Source organism: Artibeus jamaicensis, unplaced genomic scaffold, assembly GCF_021234435.1.
Source record: "Artibeus jamaicensis isolate MK-2021 breed Jamaican fruit bat unplaced genomic scaffold, CSHL_Jam_final scaffold_3307, whole genome shotgun sequence".
Classification (NCBI taxonomy): Eukaryota; Metazoa; Chordata; class Mammalia; order Chiroptera; family Phyllostomidae; genus Artibeus; species Artibeus jamaicensis.
This window is the reverse complement of record NW_026522040.1, coordinates 1621985-1637624: the sequence shown is the minus strand read 5'-3', so window position 1 is coordinate 1637624 and position 15640 is coordinate 1621985. Positions and strand designations below refer to the sequence as shown.

The 15640-nt window shown below is 45.9% G+C and overlaps 1 protein-coding gene across 1 annotated transcript; it reads left to right on the top strand.

Moving 5' to 3' along the window:
• Positions 1-236: 236 nt before the first annotated feature.
• On the top strand, positions 237-12214 carry STMP1 (short transmembrane mitochondrial protein 1). The gene is made up of 3 exons (XM_037165812.2): positions 237-352; positions 9435-9488; positions 10374-12214. The coding sequence occupies exons 1-3, from the start codon at positions 338-340 to the stop codon at positions 10446-10448; spliced, it is 144 nt and encodes a 47-aa protein (XP_037021707.2). The 5' UTR covers positions 237-337; the 3' UTR covers positions 10449-12214.
• Positions 12215-15640: the final 3426 nt, after the last annotated feature.

The window sequence follows — 15640 nt, the reverse complement described above, 5'->3', positions numbered from 1 at the left end:
ATTCCGGGACTCCGACCCAGCGTTACAGAAGCGGGATATTGGGACTGGGGCCTCGGATTCTGAATGTTCAAAGCTGTACAGCCCAGCTTGGGATTTGGGATTGACTGATCTTACCCTGGCTTTCTCACTGGTCGACCCACTCAAGGGATAATTTCAGAACGCTCCGCCAGGGGGAGCTAGGGCGCCTTTAGCAACTTCCGGGTGAGTTGAGGCTAGGAGGGCGGGGAGTGGGGTGACCCGGAAGCTGATGCGAGTCCCGCCCCTGGCACCTGGGGAGGCAAGATAGGAACGGCCCCTCGAGTTGACACCTCCGTTCCTCGCCTTCTTCACTGACATCATGCTCCAATTCCTGGTGAGTGGAGCTACCGAGGAGCGGGCCGGGGGCTCGGCTCAGGGCCCCCTGGGGGCTTCGGACCCCACCGAGCCGGCCTGGGGGGTGGGCATGGGCGTGGCCCCGCGGGTCCCCAGCCCCCGGGCCTGCTCGTTGCCTCCCGGGTGGGCTGCGAGTTTTATTTCTGCCTCGCGGTTATTTTTTTCTGCAGCCATTCAAGTCCCTAAAACTTTCATGCGTCAGACCATGCATTTTGAGAGCCATTGTACTTACCCTGGGTGCCTGTGTCATCCTCGTGATAAAGTTTTTGGGTCCTTATGTCTTATCGGGACCATCTCCCATTCTGTCCTCCCGCCCGGGCACGGACAGGCCCCGTCCGGACTTGGGGCCTTGCTGGTTGGCGTTTCTGAGGACGCAGGAGGGCTGGGAATAAACTCTTAAGTTACCATAGTAAGCCATTTCAGAGGCGCGGAAACACTGAGTCAGAGCTGGAGGCTCGGGAGCCCTCGTCGGTCTGTGGTCGCAGCTTCCAGACTTTGAGGACAGCTGGCTGCTGGCATGAGTCAGACCCTGATCTACAAGTGGTTTTTCCGAAGTTTTCATTTCCGGGGAAAGTGACTGTTACCATGACTAAACAGATTATTTCTTGGGGCTCTTTATTTCAGTTAAAAATGGGTTTTCTGGCAAAGCTCGGTGTATTCCAGATTACCTGGTGAAGGTTTCAGGTGGCCTTGCCAATCAGATTTCGAAGAGAGTCTTTCTTCCAAATTTTTGTGCCCTCAACATGGATGCTTTCTACCTCAAATAAGAGGCAGGTATTGTAACATATTCCAGGTGACTGATGGGAATCTGGTACTCTGGGGATGAGGTGCTTTCTCAAATGTTACATTCTTTATCAAAGAGATTAGGGGAAATGCCCCTGCTCTGCTTTTTGAGATGGTAATTGATTTTGAATTCTAGAGGCCAAAAGGGGATATCCTTGACATAAATTGCCCAACTAAGGGCTGCTCCTCTGTCTCTGGAAGTTTCTCTAGTGTCCTGACTAGGAGTAACAAGTAATTACTGTTATTTAGTTGTAGGAAACAGTTTAAAAACAGTATCAGTTTGCCCCAAAGTGTGTAATTGAGAGCCAGCCTCCAGCTGCAGCTCCTTGATAAGATGGAAGGACATGGATTCAATTATCCTTAACATCCCAAGTGCTTTTGCAGAGGAAGTTTATTTGGGTTTGGAATAAATCTGTGCTGTGTATAAATATGGATGGGACTGGTCTGAGAATTCAGAATTCTCTGCATTTAAGTGGAGAGGTTGAAGCCGTTTGTTAAATTCCCAGCCCCGAAATAAGGCTAGCCCTCTCTTCTCACTGCACCTGCTGAAAGAAGTGGCTAGAATTACTTTTCACCTGGATTCTACCTCTGTCCAGCGATTCACCACCTCGGTCCACTTGTGCAAGTCTGTTTGCTTTTAGCCATTTCAGGTGTAAAACGGTGGGGCTGAAGTAGAAGATCCCTCAGGTCCCCTCCAGCTTTTACCCCTCGACCAGCTGTCGTGTCCTAGTGTTTATGAGGTCGGACTCCGGGGTTTGAACCCCAGCTCCATCACTTTTAAGCTGTGGGAAGTTGGGCGGCTTATTGAAATTCTCGGTGCCTCAGTTTCCACATTAGACAATGGAAACCTACCTCATGGCTTTGTTGTGAGGATTAAAAATGAGTTAACACATTAAGGTAGTGAAAGCAGGGACACTTACTAAGGACTCAGACATGTTTAGTCTCTCATCAACAAGGTATCAGTAATTCTGATGTTGTTTCTTCTCAGAAACGGGGTAATGTATCCTCCGAAGTGTAGGGGAAGGGAAGCCTTTTGGCGGTGAGGGAGCAGTCACGAGTTATGCATGGGCACTAGTGTCACACGTGTGGGCACCCTGCATGATGCTCCCTGCCGTTGTCATTTTCTTGGGCACTATTTGAAATGCACTCCCCACGGCTGTGCTGCTTATAAACTGTCCATTCCTCCTGGGATTCAAATACGTGCCCGGCATCCGGTCTCGAGAACGTGTTCTTACCCTCCTGTGGCTTTCCTCTCTGGTTACTGCCGTGGCCCCTCCCTTAATCACAGTGCCCTGGCTTGGCTGAAAAGTCTGTGCAGTTTTTTCTGTAAAATAAAAGACACATTTTTAATTTTCACCAATAACTACTGATTTGGATATTTTGAGGACGTTGGCTCTCTCCCACTATTGGCTACTAGCGGGTAGAGGCCAGCGGAGCTGTTGAACATCTCCCGATGCGTACGACAGCCCCACCGCAAAGAATTATTGGGTTGGCCAAGAATTTCATTTAGTTTTTTTCTATAGGATGGCTCTGGTAGTGCTTAGATGTCTTTTAACTTCATTTGAAACAATTTTGTTAGATTGTGTCGTGACAGCTGTCGTGTTAGCATGCATTTAAAAAAACCGAATCAAAATTGGTGAATTTTTGTGTAGCCATTTTAATATTGAAGATAGAAGATATGCAACATTTTTGGTGTATAATGCTTTATTATTTCAGGAAAGGTAAAAATGCAACCGAAATGCAAAAAAAAGATTTCTGCAGTGTACGGAGAAGGTGCTGTGACTGATAGAACGAGTCAGAAGTGGTCTGTGAAGTTTCTCAGTACTGTTGACATTTTGGCTAAATAACCCTTTGCTGTGGGGCTGTCTTACGCATTGGAAGGTGCTGAGCAGCACCCCTGGCCTCCACCCACTAGAAGCCAATAGTGGGAGAGAGCCAATGTACTCATATATCCCAGTCAATAAGTTATTGGCGAAAATGAAAACTGCCCACTGAACATCTCTTGTCATATCTTCCATCTCAGCCTCCACGTAACCTGGACCCATCACCTCCTCCCACCCTGCCAGCCACACCCAGCTTCTTTCTTAGTTCCCTGGTCCTGGCTTTCTACCATTTGAAATATTGACATAATCTTATTTTTTTCCCTTCTTCATTCTCCATATCATCTAGCTGGTGTGCCTGGCACATATATTTACCTGCTGTGTAATTTTGAACAAGTTACTTAATTGATCTGTGGTTTGGTTTCCTCCATACAAACTGGGCAGTAACTGGACCTGCTCTGTAAGATTGTGAAGAGCTTGAATTAATTCATGAAAGAGAGCTGGAATGCACCTGGTAGGCATTCAGTAAGTGCAGCTATTGTTTTAAGCCATCAAGTCTTCATCATTACTCATGTTGTGGAAAGTTCTGTCTTTATGTTCCCACTGCCAAGTTTATAGAGCAGGTCTTTTTTACCCCACCTTTGGACGAGCTACGCTAGCCTACCTGGTGTAGAGATGTAGGTTTTGAGTTGGGAAGTTGTTTTAGGTTCTCCAGTTCAGCTGACACGCTCATGCTTCCGTCTCCACTATGAGAAGGGCATCCAGTTTGTGATTGGTCACCTCCAGTGACAGCAGGTTCAGTACTCCCACAGGTCATCACGTTCGTTTTCGGTCAGCGTCTCCTTACCTAGTTCTCCTTCGTGATAAACAGCAACTCTGGCCTGCAGACAACCCTTTACACATATAAAGAGCATAACTTGGTGCCTCACCCACCCCATCAGTCTCTTCTTTAGGCTAGACATCTCTGTTTCTTTATGATTCAGGTTCAGGCTGGTTACCCTTCTCTGAATAGTCTAGTTGGGAATTCTGTTTGAAAGGTGCCACTGCCGACGTGGTCTGAGCAGAGAAGAGCAAGGCCGCCGCCTCCAGCTCTGTGCGTGCTTCCCTCCCTCGCTGCCCTTGGTCCTCCTGCAGCTGCTGGAGCGTTATCCGGAATCAGCGGCCTGTTCCCGTGCTCACAAACTGCCAGTGACCCGTGTCCTTCCACACCAGATCGTAACCCCTGGCCCCATTTTCCGTCCCCACTGCCCGTCAGCGTGTGCCCTCTGTTTGGAATTGGCTGGGCTAAACCTGCCAGTCTGTGCCAGCCTGTGGACGGTTGCTTTCGTGCCTCCCATGGGTTTGTGTTTTGTGTTTTGTTTTTGCCTTCTCTAATACTCTTAATGGCCCAACTCCCATCGTTTTGTTCACAAGCCTTCCAAGGACTTTAAGTTCCTGAAACCTTTACACTGTTCTGATCCATCTGTCCATTTAATTAGGACGTACATGTGTTTCATCATTTTTTTAAAAAAAATCTAGGTACTAGTCTTGCCCCTGGTTTTTTAAAATTTATGTCCAGGTACTCTTGAGTTTTGTTGTTGTGAGTGGCAGCCTTTTTGAAATTACATTTTCAAGTTAGTTGTTGCTGATATAGGGAAATTCTGGTAGTTTTGTCGCATTGATAGCGCTCTAGCAGTCTGCCTGTCTTCTGTCTGTCGGTCACTTGGGAGTGACTCAGGGAAGGCAGCACTGGAGGGAAGGCAGTCATGTCCCCAGTGAAGGCGAAAATGACAGTTCTGTGTTCTTTCCCGATTTTTATCCCCTTTCCCTTTTCAAGCTTGGACTTGCAGTACAAGTCACGAGTGTGCAGGGTTAGGGGGCGTATAAGAGGGCTAAATGGTAATGAAAAAAAAGCATAAAGATTATGTATTTAAAAAAAGAAGTAATGCGAGTGGATATCCTACTTTTGTTTCTCCTTGTAGTGGAAATGTTCCCTGGCTTCAGCGAGGTTTGTGTTTCTGATTATTTTCCGATAGACTAAGGGGTTCTCTTCTATTTCTGATAGTTTGAGGGTTTTTGGCTGCCGATTTTACCATGCTCTTTCCCCACCTGCCGACCATATGACTTTTCTCATTTATTAGGTTAGTGTGAGTTACATCGGATCTTTAACACAAAGCACTTAAACTATGCGGCCGGTCAGGCTGTGCGTTGGCGACCTGCGGTGTTTCGCTCACTGCGCCTTCGTGGATTTCAGTCTTGTCTTCCTAGCGTAGGTCGCACGTTCCGTGGGAAGAAGCCATGTACCTTGTGATTTCATTTATTTAATTAGGTATTCCTATTTTGCCTGATGACTACTCTCGGATATTCATAAGATATTTGAATATTTGACTTGGTGTCTTTGAGAATAAGCAAACCAGTTCTACCTGATGCGCCTCTTTCTGGAGTCCGACCTGCTAAATTTTCCCGATTGTCCCCATTTAGTTCACTGGCTCAGTAAAGAATTAGCAGCTTTTTTTCTTCTTCATTCTATAAGGAAAATTATTGAATATCACACCTAGCTCACATCTGCCCCCCCAACCCCCCACTAGTTTATACCTTAAAAATGTGCTTCTCTGGGATGGTAGTAGAAGGGATATAGGCCGTGTCCTCAGCAGCTTTTTGTTTAATTTGTGGAACGTGGGTTTCTTCATTACTTGACTGTTGTTAAACATGTCTGATGGTGTTCCCCACACTAAATCTTAGTGGTTAAAGATGCAGACACAAAAAAGGGTAAAATTTTTCTGCCTCCCTGGAGTGGACAGGTCTTCTGACAAGTATGGCTGAGCCTAAAATGGAGAAATAAAATGATCAGTTTATCTTCATTGTTTGATGATGTGTACTTCTGGCTTGTCAATGTGTAGCTTTTCTCCCCTGAGACCATAAATCATTTTTAGATATTTTCTTAGATGCTAGTTGTAGTTACATTGACTAAATAAAAGGTGAGAGTTTTAGATTTCCTGAGCTGTTGTCAGTAAGTATAAGATGGTTCAGATTCTGTCGGAGCTTGGTCTGGGCACGCACTTTTCGAAAGTGCAACTTGATGAGTCATGTTCAGATCCATCTGGTACTGATCACTCTAGGTCACTGCCAGAAGCCATCCGGAGCCAACAGCCGTGGCTTTGTGGGGTGACTTATACACATAATAACTTTCTGATGGGGGACGGGGCCGAGCAGCAAATGGTGGAAGGCAGACGAGCCGCCTTTGGAGTTGCTCCCCCTTTCGGACGAAGTGCTCTGCCTTGTTAACAGACGGTGTGGGGACTGACCTGCCGCCAGTGCAGGAGACCTGGCAGTGTTTCCCGGGAGCTCTCGCGCACAAAGCCGACTTTGTCTGGGAGGTCCTCGCCTTTCTGCCCTGACGTTTCCTGCTTTTAAAACATTTATCCCACCTGGAAACCTTGAAGTTGTCCTCGAGTTCCTCGGTGTTATCCCATGTAGCTGATATTTGATCAAATCTTACTGATTTTCTTATAGTTTTGAAATGTAGTTTAAATCTTATAATTCACCAATTTAAAGTGTAGGATCAGTGGTTTCTAAGATGCCCATCGAGTCGTGCAGCCATCATCACGATCTAATTTCATATCCAACATTTTATCGCCTCTGAAAGAAACTGCGCAAGCACCAGTGTTCATTTCTCATTCCTCGCTTCGCCCCCAGCCCAGGACAGCTGCTCATTGATTTTGTGTGTCTGTGGGTTTGACTGTTCCGGACTCTTCCTTTAAATGCAGTCATGTGATATGGGGTCTTTTCTGACTTTCATTTAGTGTAATGTTTTCAAGGTTCATACATGTTGTCATGTGAATCAGTACTTCATTCTCTCTTGTGGCTGATTGCTACTGCATGGTATGGATATGCTCCCCCTTGTTAATCTACTCTCCGGTGGATGGACGTTTGAGTTGTTTCCTCCTTTCGGCCATTATGAAGAGTCTTCCTGTGAACGTGCGTGGACAAGTTTGCGTGCGTATGTACACTTCAGTTCTCTTGGGTCTGTGCCCCAGACTGGAATTGCAGCATCAGATGGCAACCGCAAACCACCGGACTGTTTTCCAAAGTGGCCGCACCAGTTTACATTCCCACCTGGAGCGTGGGAAGCTTCCCATTCCTCCACATCCTCGCCCACACTCGTTCATCTTTTCTGTTAAGTCACCCTCATGGGTGTCTTGTGGCACCTCATTGCGGTTTGATTTGCATTTTCTTACTGTGTTGAGCATCTTTTCATTTGCTGGTTGGCCATTTATTTGTGTATCTTCTTTGCAGAAGTGTCTATGAAAATCCTTCGTCCATTTTTAAATTGGGTAATTGTTCTTTTTATTGCTCAGTTGTAAGAATTCCTTATATATTCTGTATAAAAGTCTGTTATTAGACATGTGGTTTACAAATATTTTATTCCATTTTGTGGGTTGTCTTTTTGGTCACTTCTACCTTTGGTGGCATAGCGAAGAAACCATTGCCTACCCCAAGGTCATGAAGATTGACTGCTGCTATGTTTTATTTTAAGAGATTGGTAATTTTAGCTCTTGGACTTAGGTCGTTTAGTGAAGTATTGTTTATGATGTGAAGCAGGGTCTAGCTGCACGGCTTTGCATGTGGACACCCCGTTGTCTCAGCATCACCCTTTGAAACCATGAAATGTCCTGCCCTAGCTGGCGTGGCTCGGTTGGCCGGGCGTTGTCCTGCATTCCCAGTCAGGGCGCGTGCCTGGGTTGGGACATGTGTGCAAGGCAGCTGATTGATATCTCGCTCTCACATCGGTGTTTCTCTTTCTTTCTTTCTCCCTCCCTTTTTCTCACTCTAAAAAAAAAAGAAAGAAAGAAATCATTGAATGACTTAACACCCTTGTGGAAAATTGCTTGACCGTAAATGTAAAGGCTTATTTCTGGACCCTCCATTCTGTTTCATTGATCTTCATTGACTTGGGGGTGGCGGGGCGGAGGGACCATTCATTCATGTTTGCGTGCTGTTTCCTCTGCAGGGAAAATGGGGGGGGTTGATGTCATGTGGAGGGGACCATGGGGACAGCATCTAGCCACCGGGATGGACTGCTGGTTAGGCTTCCCGGTCTTGGCCTGGAGGATACTAAGCGTTCTTGACCTGCAGAGAGGTTTCAGACTCATTCAAGACCTCCTCTCATCTGGCTCCTGGCTAACTTCTCAGACTAATGAGTTCTTATTTTTCAAACTTAGATTTTCCTTTTTTAGATTTTTCTTTATTTACAGTTTTTAATTTTTTTCTTCTAAACTTGCCTGTGAAACATTTCATGAACATATGAATGCTTTTTGTACTTTACAAATTTTTTCCCAACATTTCTCTTAATGCGCAACATTTCTCTTCTTTTGTTGTGTATTTAGTTTTCCAGAGTCCCGCTGGGAGACCTGGCAGTATTCCGAAAGTGGAGTTGGGTATGACTTGTCTAGAGGCCAGTTGTTTTTGTTTTATTTTCTGTTTTTAAGTCACTGCTCTATTTTTATGCACTCTGATGTCTGATGAAGTTGCCAGAGTGAAGCCGCATTAGATACACCATATTTATTTTGAGTTATCATGGTAATAAGCAGGAATCCTAGAATGTTGGAACTGGAAGGAATATTGTTAGTTTAATGTTTTTATAAATCAGGAAGTTCAAATCAGCAAAGCTCCAAAGAGATTTAGTTTCTTGTCTATAGGTACAGTTAGATAATGGTGGAACCAAAAGTCTGGTTTATTTTTAATTTTTTGAAAACTTTTCAACCGCATATTCTTTTTGTTTGGTGTGGAGCTAATATTCCCAGTTGGTTTTTTTCCTCACTCTTTTCTTTTAAGCAAATTTAATACTCTTTCTGGTTTCGAAAACATCTATCCTACCTAGTTTCAACCCATAGGAGTGAAAAAAAGCTTTTTTAAAAAAAATTGATTTTAGAGAGAAAGGAAGTGGGTGGAGAGGGAAAGAGAGAGAGAGAAAGGGAAACATTGCTTTGTTGTTCCACTTACTTATGCATTCACTGATTGATTCTAGTATGTGCCCTGACCAGGGATCGAACCCACAACTTTGGCATATCAGGACACGCTCAAATCAGCTTAGCTATCTGACCAGGGCCAATCTTTCTGCTTCTTAGTGCCCCCAGTCCCACCTTGATAAAAATACTATTTCCTAAGATGTGTCTGATTAATCAAATGATCAGAAATTTTCTATGATTAAAGACCGTAGCCTCTTTTATGCTTCTTAATTTACTAACAAACCAATTTAAATTATGCTTTGGTGTTTAAAGCTTAGCAAGCTTAAAGTTTATTTCATAGAAGCAAGATGTGAATTTCACACTGTGCACTCTTCATCCCTAGATTGGATCCTGGGGTCTTCTAACTGTGCTTATTAGCTCCTCAGGAGAATATTGTTTATATAGTTTGGTTTGGCATCTGCTGGCACCAAGCTCAGTATCCAGTGTAACTCTTCCCCTTCTCTTCTTTCAGCTTGGATTTACTTTTGGCAACCTGGTTGGAATGTATCTGGCTCAGAATTATGACGTAAGTGACTGTATTTTCTCCATGATCCCATGTAATTGATTTGTAGGGACTTGTCTTTGTTGAAGTAAGGCGTGCCCTCTGGCATAGATGGTCGTGGGGGGGAGCCCTGATTTTTTTTGTAGAAAGATTTCCCGAAGTCAGAAGCATCTGTCCTTCATTTTGCACACGAGGGCAAAATCCCATCACAGTAGATGGTCTCGTGGTGAAGCTGAGCCATGTTTGTTAGCCCAGAGTAGTACTGAGTTATAAGCGATAATTTAATCTGACGATCTTTTCTGGCCCCACGCCCAGGAGTAGAGAGGACTGGGGATTTTGGAGGTGGATCTGTATAACGCAGTGTATTCAAGGGGGCAGAGTTTTGTGACGTGGGCGTTGTATTTGCCTCACTTTGGGGATGGGGAAGTTGAAAACCAGGTGGCAAACTGCCCATGAATGGTGATTTTGGAAAGGTAGAGATTGTTTTAGACACAAGGAAGGGAAACGTGATATTAGCTTTTGATTTGTAGTGAAGCTTTTGGTGTGACAAAGGGAATTCCCTCTGTCAACCTGCACTTGAGTCATATAATTGTCATCTAGGCAAGGGCTTTATCAGTTTGTACCTCTCCTACCACTTCTGTGAGTGACTCCCGCTCCGCACGGATTAAAGGGATGAGTGGGCGCATGAAGTCAAAGCGGGCCTGGCGTTCAGGCCGGGAGCGCCCTCTAGCGTCCAGCGTCTGAGCTCCTTCTTCTGCAGTTAGGAGACTAAAACCACCACTGTGGAGCGCATCTCTTCCGGAGGAGAATAAACACTTGTACAATAACCATTTATCTTTGGAGGAGGAGAAGTGAAAGAATATTGATTAGATAGATGCAAAATTATAATAACCTCTTTTCTCTTTAAAGATACCAAACCTGGCTAAAAAACTTGAAGAAATTAAAAAGGACTTGGATGCCAAGAAGAAGCCCCCTAGTCCATGAGGCCGGCTCCAGCACTGCCCCCCGGAGGCCTCTCCTGCGGGCCTCCTCCACCCCGTGAACCAAAAGCCTGTGTCTTACTCTCCAGTCTCCGCCTCCGCTCCACCCCGCGCGGCCTTTGAGCACACACAGGGGCCACCAGTTAAGAACTGCCCTGACATTTCCAACGCCCTCACCTCTTCCCTTCCTCCTGCCAGTCGCTTGGGGGTCCCGAGGCTGGAATTGTGGTGCTAGATTAGTAAACATGGCCTTTAATTAGTGGTCTCTCCCTTATTCTTTGGGACTTCTACTGCCTTTTTCATAAGAAAACTCGCTGAGTTTTGTATAGCTGATCAGATATAAATAATGCCGATTTCACAGTTTAGCGATTATAATAGGTGTTGAAACATTTGGTACTAAATTATGTTGATTCAAGGTCATGAAAATTAAAATCTAGAAGCCAGTTTCTGGTGAATTATCCATTTACTCTATGCTGTTCTCAGTATAACTGAGATATATAACTCCACAGTTGCTAACTTAACCAATAAATCAATTTACTACTCCAACCAAGAAACTACATTCTGAGAACCCCATCAGGAACTGGGGAATCAAAAAATATGTAAAATAATGGTGTTTGTCCTCAGTAGACTTCATAGTCTAGTATGCGCATTTTTTCTTGATGATGTATTTGATCTGGCTCTTTTCCCTCAAAAAAATCATACTTATTTTAAGAGATTATAGGTACATTTGACATTACATGAGGGAAAAATGATGCCTTTTCACATTAAAAAAAGGTATTTACATTACAACTAGAGTGATTCTCACAAGAAACCTTTTTTTCCTGCAGTCAGAAATTACCACTATAATTTGTTAAATGTATATTCAGTCCATTTTTAAAAGTTAAAAATGTTCATATCACTTTTCTGCAATTGACTCAATAAAGGGCCTCTCCCACCCCCTAGCTCCTAGTTGCTCTCCCAGGGGCAGGCACTGTTCTCTGTTTACTGTGCACTTTTGAGAAGGATTCTGTGCCTGAACAAACACGCGTGCACGGGGCTTTTTACCCAGATGATAACAACTATACGCAGGCTTTGCCCCGACCTTTTCCTCCCCACTCCATTGTCAGTATGTAAGGAATAAGGAATCTCCCTTTCTGGCTACATAAGAGTCAGTTGAATGGATATACCATAATTTATTTAACCTATTACTGATGAATAGTTACGTTGTTTCCTGTCTTCTGCAGTTACAGTGATAACCCTGAACCTATTATACACATCTAGGCAGGGTATAGCCATAAGCGAATGCCCTAAAACTGTCATTTGCACTAAATATAAGTAAAGTCCCATTTCGTTGTGTGTCTTTGTTTTGGAGGGCTTGCTGGGCAGCTTCACTGATAATGCCTCTTCGAAGGATGTTCTAGCAGAAGCAGTAACTGGAAGATTGTTTAGAGACACCTCTTTCCAGACAGGGGTGATGCTGAGACTATACACACAAGTAGAAAATGCAGTGATTCTACTCTGAAAGTGCGCGGCGCTGGTGCGCGGAGATGCGCTGTACCCATCGGCGCACCCTGGGGTGGGGCAGATCAGGAGCATATCACGGTCGGGCTTCTCCCTCGCAGTGTGACCGTGGGCAGACAGCTTATTTCTCTGAAACTGTTGTGTTCTCTGTAAGACCTGGACGCAATACCTACCTCATAGGCTTCCATGAGCAACAATGGAGATAATGTATGTGATATGCAGTGCTTTGCAGATTTACCCAATAAATAGTAGATCTTAGCTCAGACGTGCTGCTTTTGGTCAGAGTACTTTTGTTTCTCTGCACTCACTTTTGGAACCAGTTTATGAACCATGCAAAATGTGTCATTATTCTACGGTCACTGTCCTGGTTGTTGATGAAAATCTACAACACCCCCCTTGATCATACCACCAGGCTCACAAGATTTGACCCGAAATGGCTGAGTCATTAACGGAATGAATTGTAGCCTCGAAGAACGAAGGGTTACTGCCCTGAGTGTATTCCAGCCGCCACAAGCTTGGGTGTTCCTTGTCGTCAGTCACCATAGCCTTGTTGTTTGTGTGTTTGCTCCCGCAGAGCCTTATGTGGGGAGGAAGGTCTCTATCACACCTTGGGAACACAGCTCACTTGGAAGTCAGGGCTTCCCTCAGGAGCGGCACTTTGCGTCACTGACGGGATCGTTTCCACAGGTGGGAGCCCCCCAGCTGTTCCACGGTGAATGCAGGCCGATGCAGGGGCGCCGGCCACACCGTCTCTCCACTGTATGTTCTACAGCAGCGGACGGGCGCGTGGACTTCTCAGGCGAGGTCGTCTTCCCGAGATGCAGGGGGAGCTCGGAACCATCAGATTTCAGGGTGTGGTTGTGGGTGGGGTGGCAGTGATTGTGATTGTGGAGGTCACGTTTTCCCTGGGTGTTTTGTGGGGACCCTGGCCTCACAAACCAATGGAATGATGGGAAGCACCACTGCAAGACAGGCCTTTTTTTTCTTTAAAAATGTTTGAAAACTTCTATTGATGTGATTTAAGAAAACTTATTGCCACACCGGACATAAAAGGAAGGTCACTCACATGTGAAAAATAAGAGTTCAGGATTGGTGGTGGAAACTAAGAAGTACATTGAACTTGAAAAGCGTATCCTTAAACTGTAACCCTCCCAAACAAACAAAGGGGGAGAAAACTCCAAACCACCTGATTTAAAATCATCAGGAGGGGCTGTAGTTTGTGACTGTATGGACTTTAGTTACTTGATGTCTTAATATAGGCTTCTTCAGATTTAGTATTTTGTGCAAACAGCAGTTACCTACTTCCGAATTAAAAGCAGAATTTTGCTGCTTTTTGTTCCTCCAGTCAGTTTTCATTTGTGAGACTGCAAAGTTGTGCGTTTTCCTAGTTGCCTGCGTGCAGGGGTTCACAGGGCACGTGTACACATACGTGAGGTTTCCCTTTCCACTGAGCAGCTCGCTCCCTGGACACACGGCTGGCGTTTGTTTTTCCGCGAGGCCTCTGGGTGTGAATGCCCCTTCTATTGCTCCCCCGCAGGGACACTGCCCACTGACCTGGAGTGAATGAGGCTTTGCACACAGCGTTTCCATTCCTTACTCAGACGAATGAGTTCTTTTTTCCTCTACTGTGAAGGCCTTGTGGAAAGGAACAGGGCGGTGAAGGGAAAGTATTTTGAGACATTGCCTGGTCTTAACAGGGGCGTTAGTGACATTTAGACTTTCACACGGTCAGTTTATACTGTTCCTGCATCTGGGTGCAACATAGTCCCAGACTGAGGACCTCATGGATGGCGTGTTTTGCAAGGCACGGGAGACGAGAACAAGCTGGGGTTTGCGGGGAGGGGCACCGCCAGCCCCGAGTCCTGGGCTTGCCTGTACCATTGCCTCCGTGGTGAGGCCTGAGGAAGGGTGCATTTTCGGGGACCCCGTTCTGACACGGGCAGTCACACGGGCCTGGGACTTGGGCGAGGTGCCGTGCACTCGTGCGGGCGGCTTTGCTCAGCTCTCATTCGGTGAGGGCAGCTGCAGAATGAGCTACCTGTGAGCTTGGGCGGTCTCCGTTCCTCCCGTGTACTGACGGTTTCAGCATCTTGCCGTACTGGGGACTCTAGTGTTTAGAGACACTTTTTCAAGTATGGGCCCCGAGTGTGAAGCCAGCTACTTTATTTGGTATCCAGCTGGAGAAACAGATCTAGTCTGATGGAGGGAAAACTAGCAATTTTTTACATTTATTTTAAGATGGCACATGAGCTTTGGGCCGTGTAAATGTAACGGAAAAGATTGTATACCATGTGCTTCATGGGTGACTTAAAGGTGGTCGAAAGGCAACTTTGACTAAACAAATTGGATGTGTAATTGAGTTGAGAATAAGATGCAGTGATAGATACTTAGAGTCTTTGTTTCTCATCTTCGCCATCGGTCAAGTGAGCTGGTATAAGGTGATCATTTACAGTGTCTCCATCCATATTGTGACAGAAGATAAAAAGCAAATTATAATACGCCTGCAAGAGACATACAACTGCTAGGGAGAGCTGTTAACACCCAGCGTGCAGTGGTGGTAGATGACCAGAGATTGTCAGCCCTGGTGAGGGGCGGTCTGGTCGGGCCTGACTCCGCCTGGGGCAGAGGACAGGGCTGTCCCGTCGAGCAGGCTCTGCCTCGGTGGTGAGCCCGGTGCCTCCGCTCCTACCCGGCAGCAGCTGCCCGGGGGAGCCTCGCTGCTCTCCCTGTGGGATGAGTCAGGTTCTTGAACAGCCAGGCCGCGGCCGCTAATTCCAAGTCAGCGTTTCTCTGTAGTTATTTATACTCCCAGAATCTTACCAACTATCTGGGCCTTTGTCTTACTGTCTGACTTAGGGGCTTACCATCTCGGTTCTGTAACAGGTCAGCCACTTGATGACACTCCTGACAGCAGGAGTGACACTCCGACTCCTCCGAACAACTACAGCAGGGGTGTCCACCTCATTTTCACTGGGGGCCACGTCAGCCTCGCAGTTGCCTTCACAGGGCTGGATGTAATTTTAGGGCTGTATAAATGTCACTACTCCTTCACAGTTAAGTGAGATCTCAGTGCCACCGCTGGGTGGAAACAAGGTTCCAGGCTGGATAAAACAAGGTGGAGGGCCGGATTCTGCCCACCGGCCTTGTGTTTGCCACCTGTGAGCTAAAGCAAAATAACCATAGAGATGCTGGCTCGATCTGACCAGCCATAGTAACCTAATACTGGTATGATACTTGGGCTCATGAGGTCATCAGTGGTGCACGTGGCCAAGTAACTCGGCCCAGGCTCATTGACGGGGCAGACACGGAGACATTCCTGGTTAAACCCGGTCTGCCATATGCTGTGGTCAGAGCACAGAAGTGTTGACCAGCACGAAAGAAGTTTGACAGTTTGCAGTTATTAGATAAACCAGTGGAATGACTTCATTGATCAATTATCGTGGAACAATGGCACATGCTAAGACAGCCCGTGTTTTAAAATCACTAAAACGATGTTTAAAGTTATGGGGCACTCCTTGTCCCATGAGATGTGTTTAGCAAGTCACCAGTGGTAGAAATCAGACATACACAATGCCAGGAAACTGGAGGGTTTGGGTACTACAAGGGGGGGACCCAAAACCCCCCTGAAGTTATTTTCTGGAGGGTGGGTCCCTTGTAGTACAGGCTTCCCCTGCTAGGTGAGTGTTCTAGGAACCC

Coding starts and splice junctions, on each gene's coding strand:
- STMP1 (XM_037165812.2), top strand. Junction 9,489..10,373: donor ATCTGGCTCAGAATTATGAC/GTAAGTGACTGT, acceptor TTCTCTTTAAAG/ATACCAAACCTGGCTAAAAA.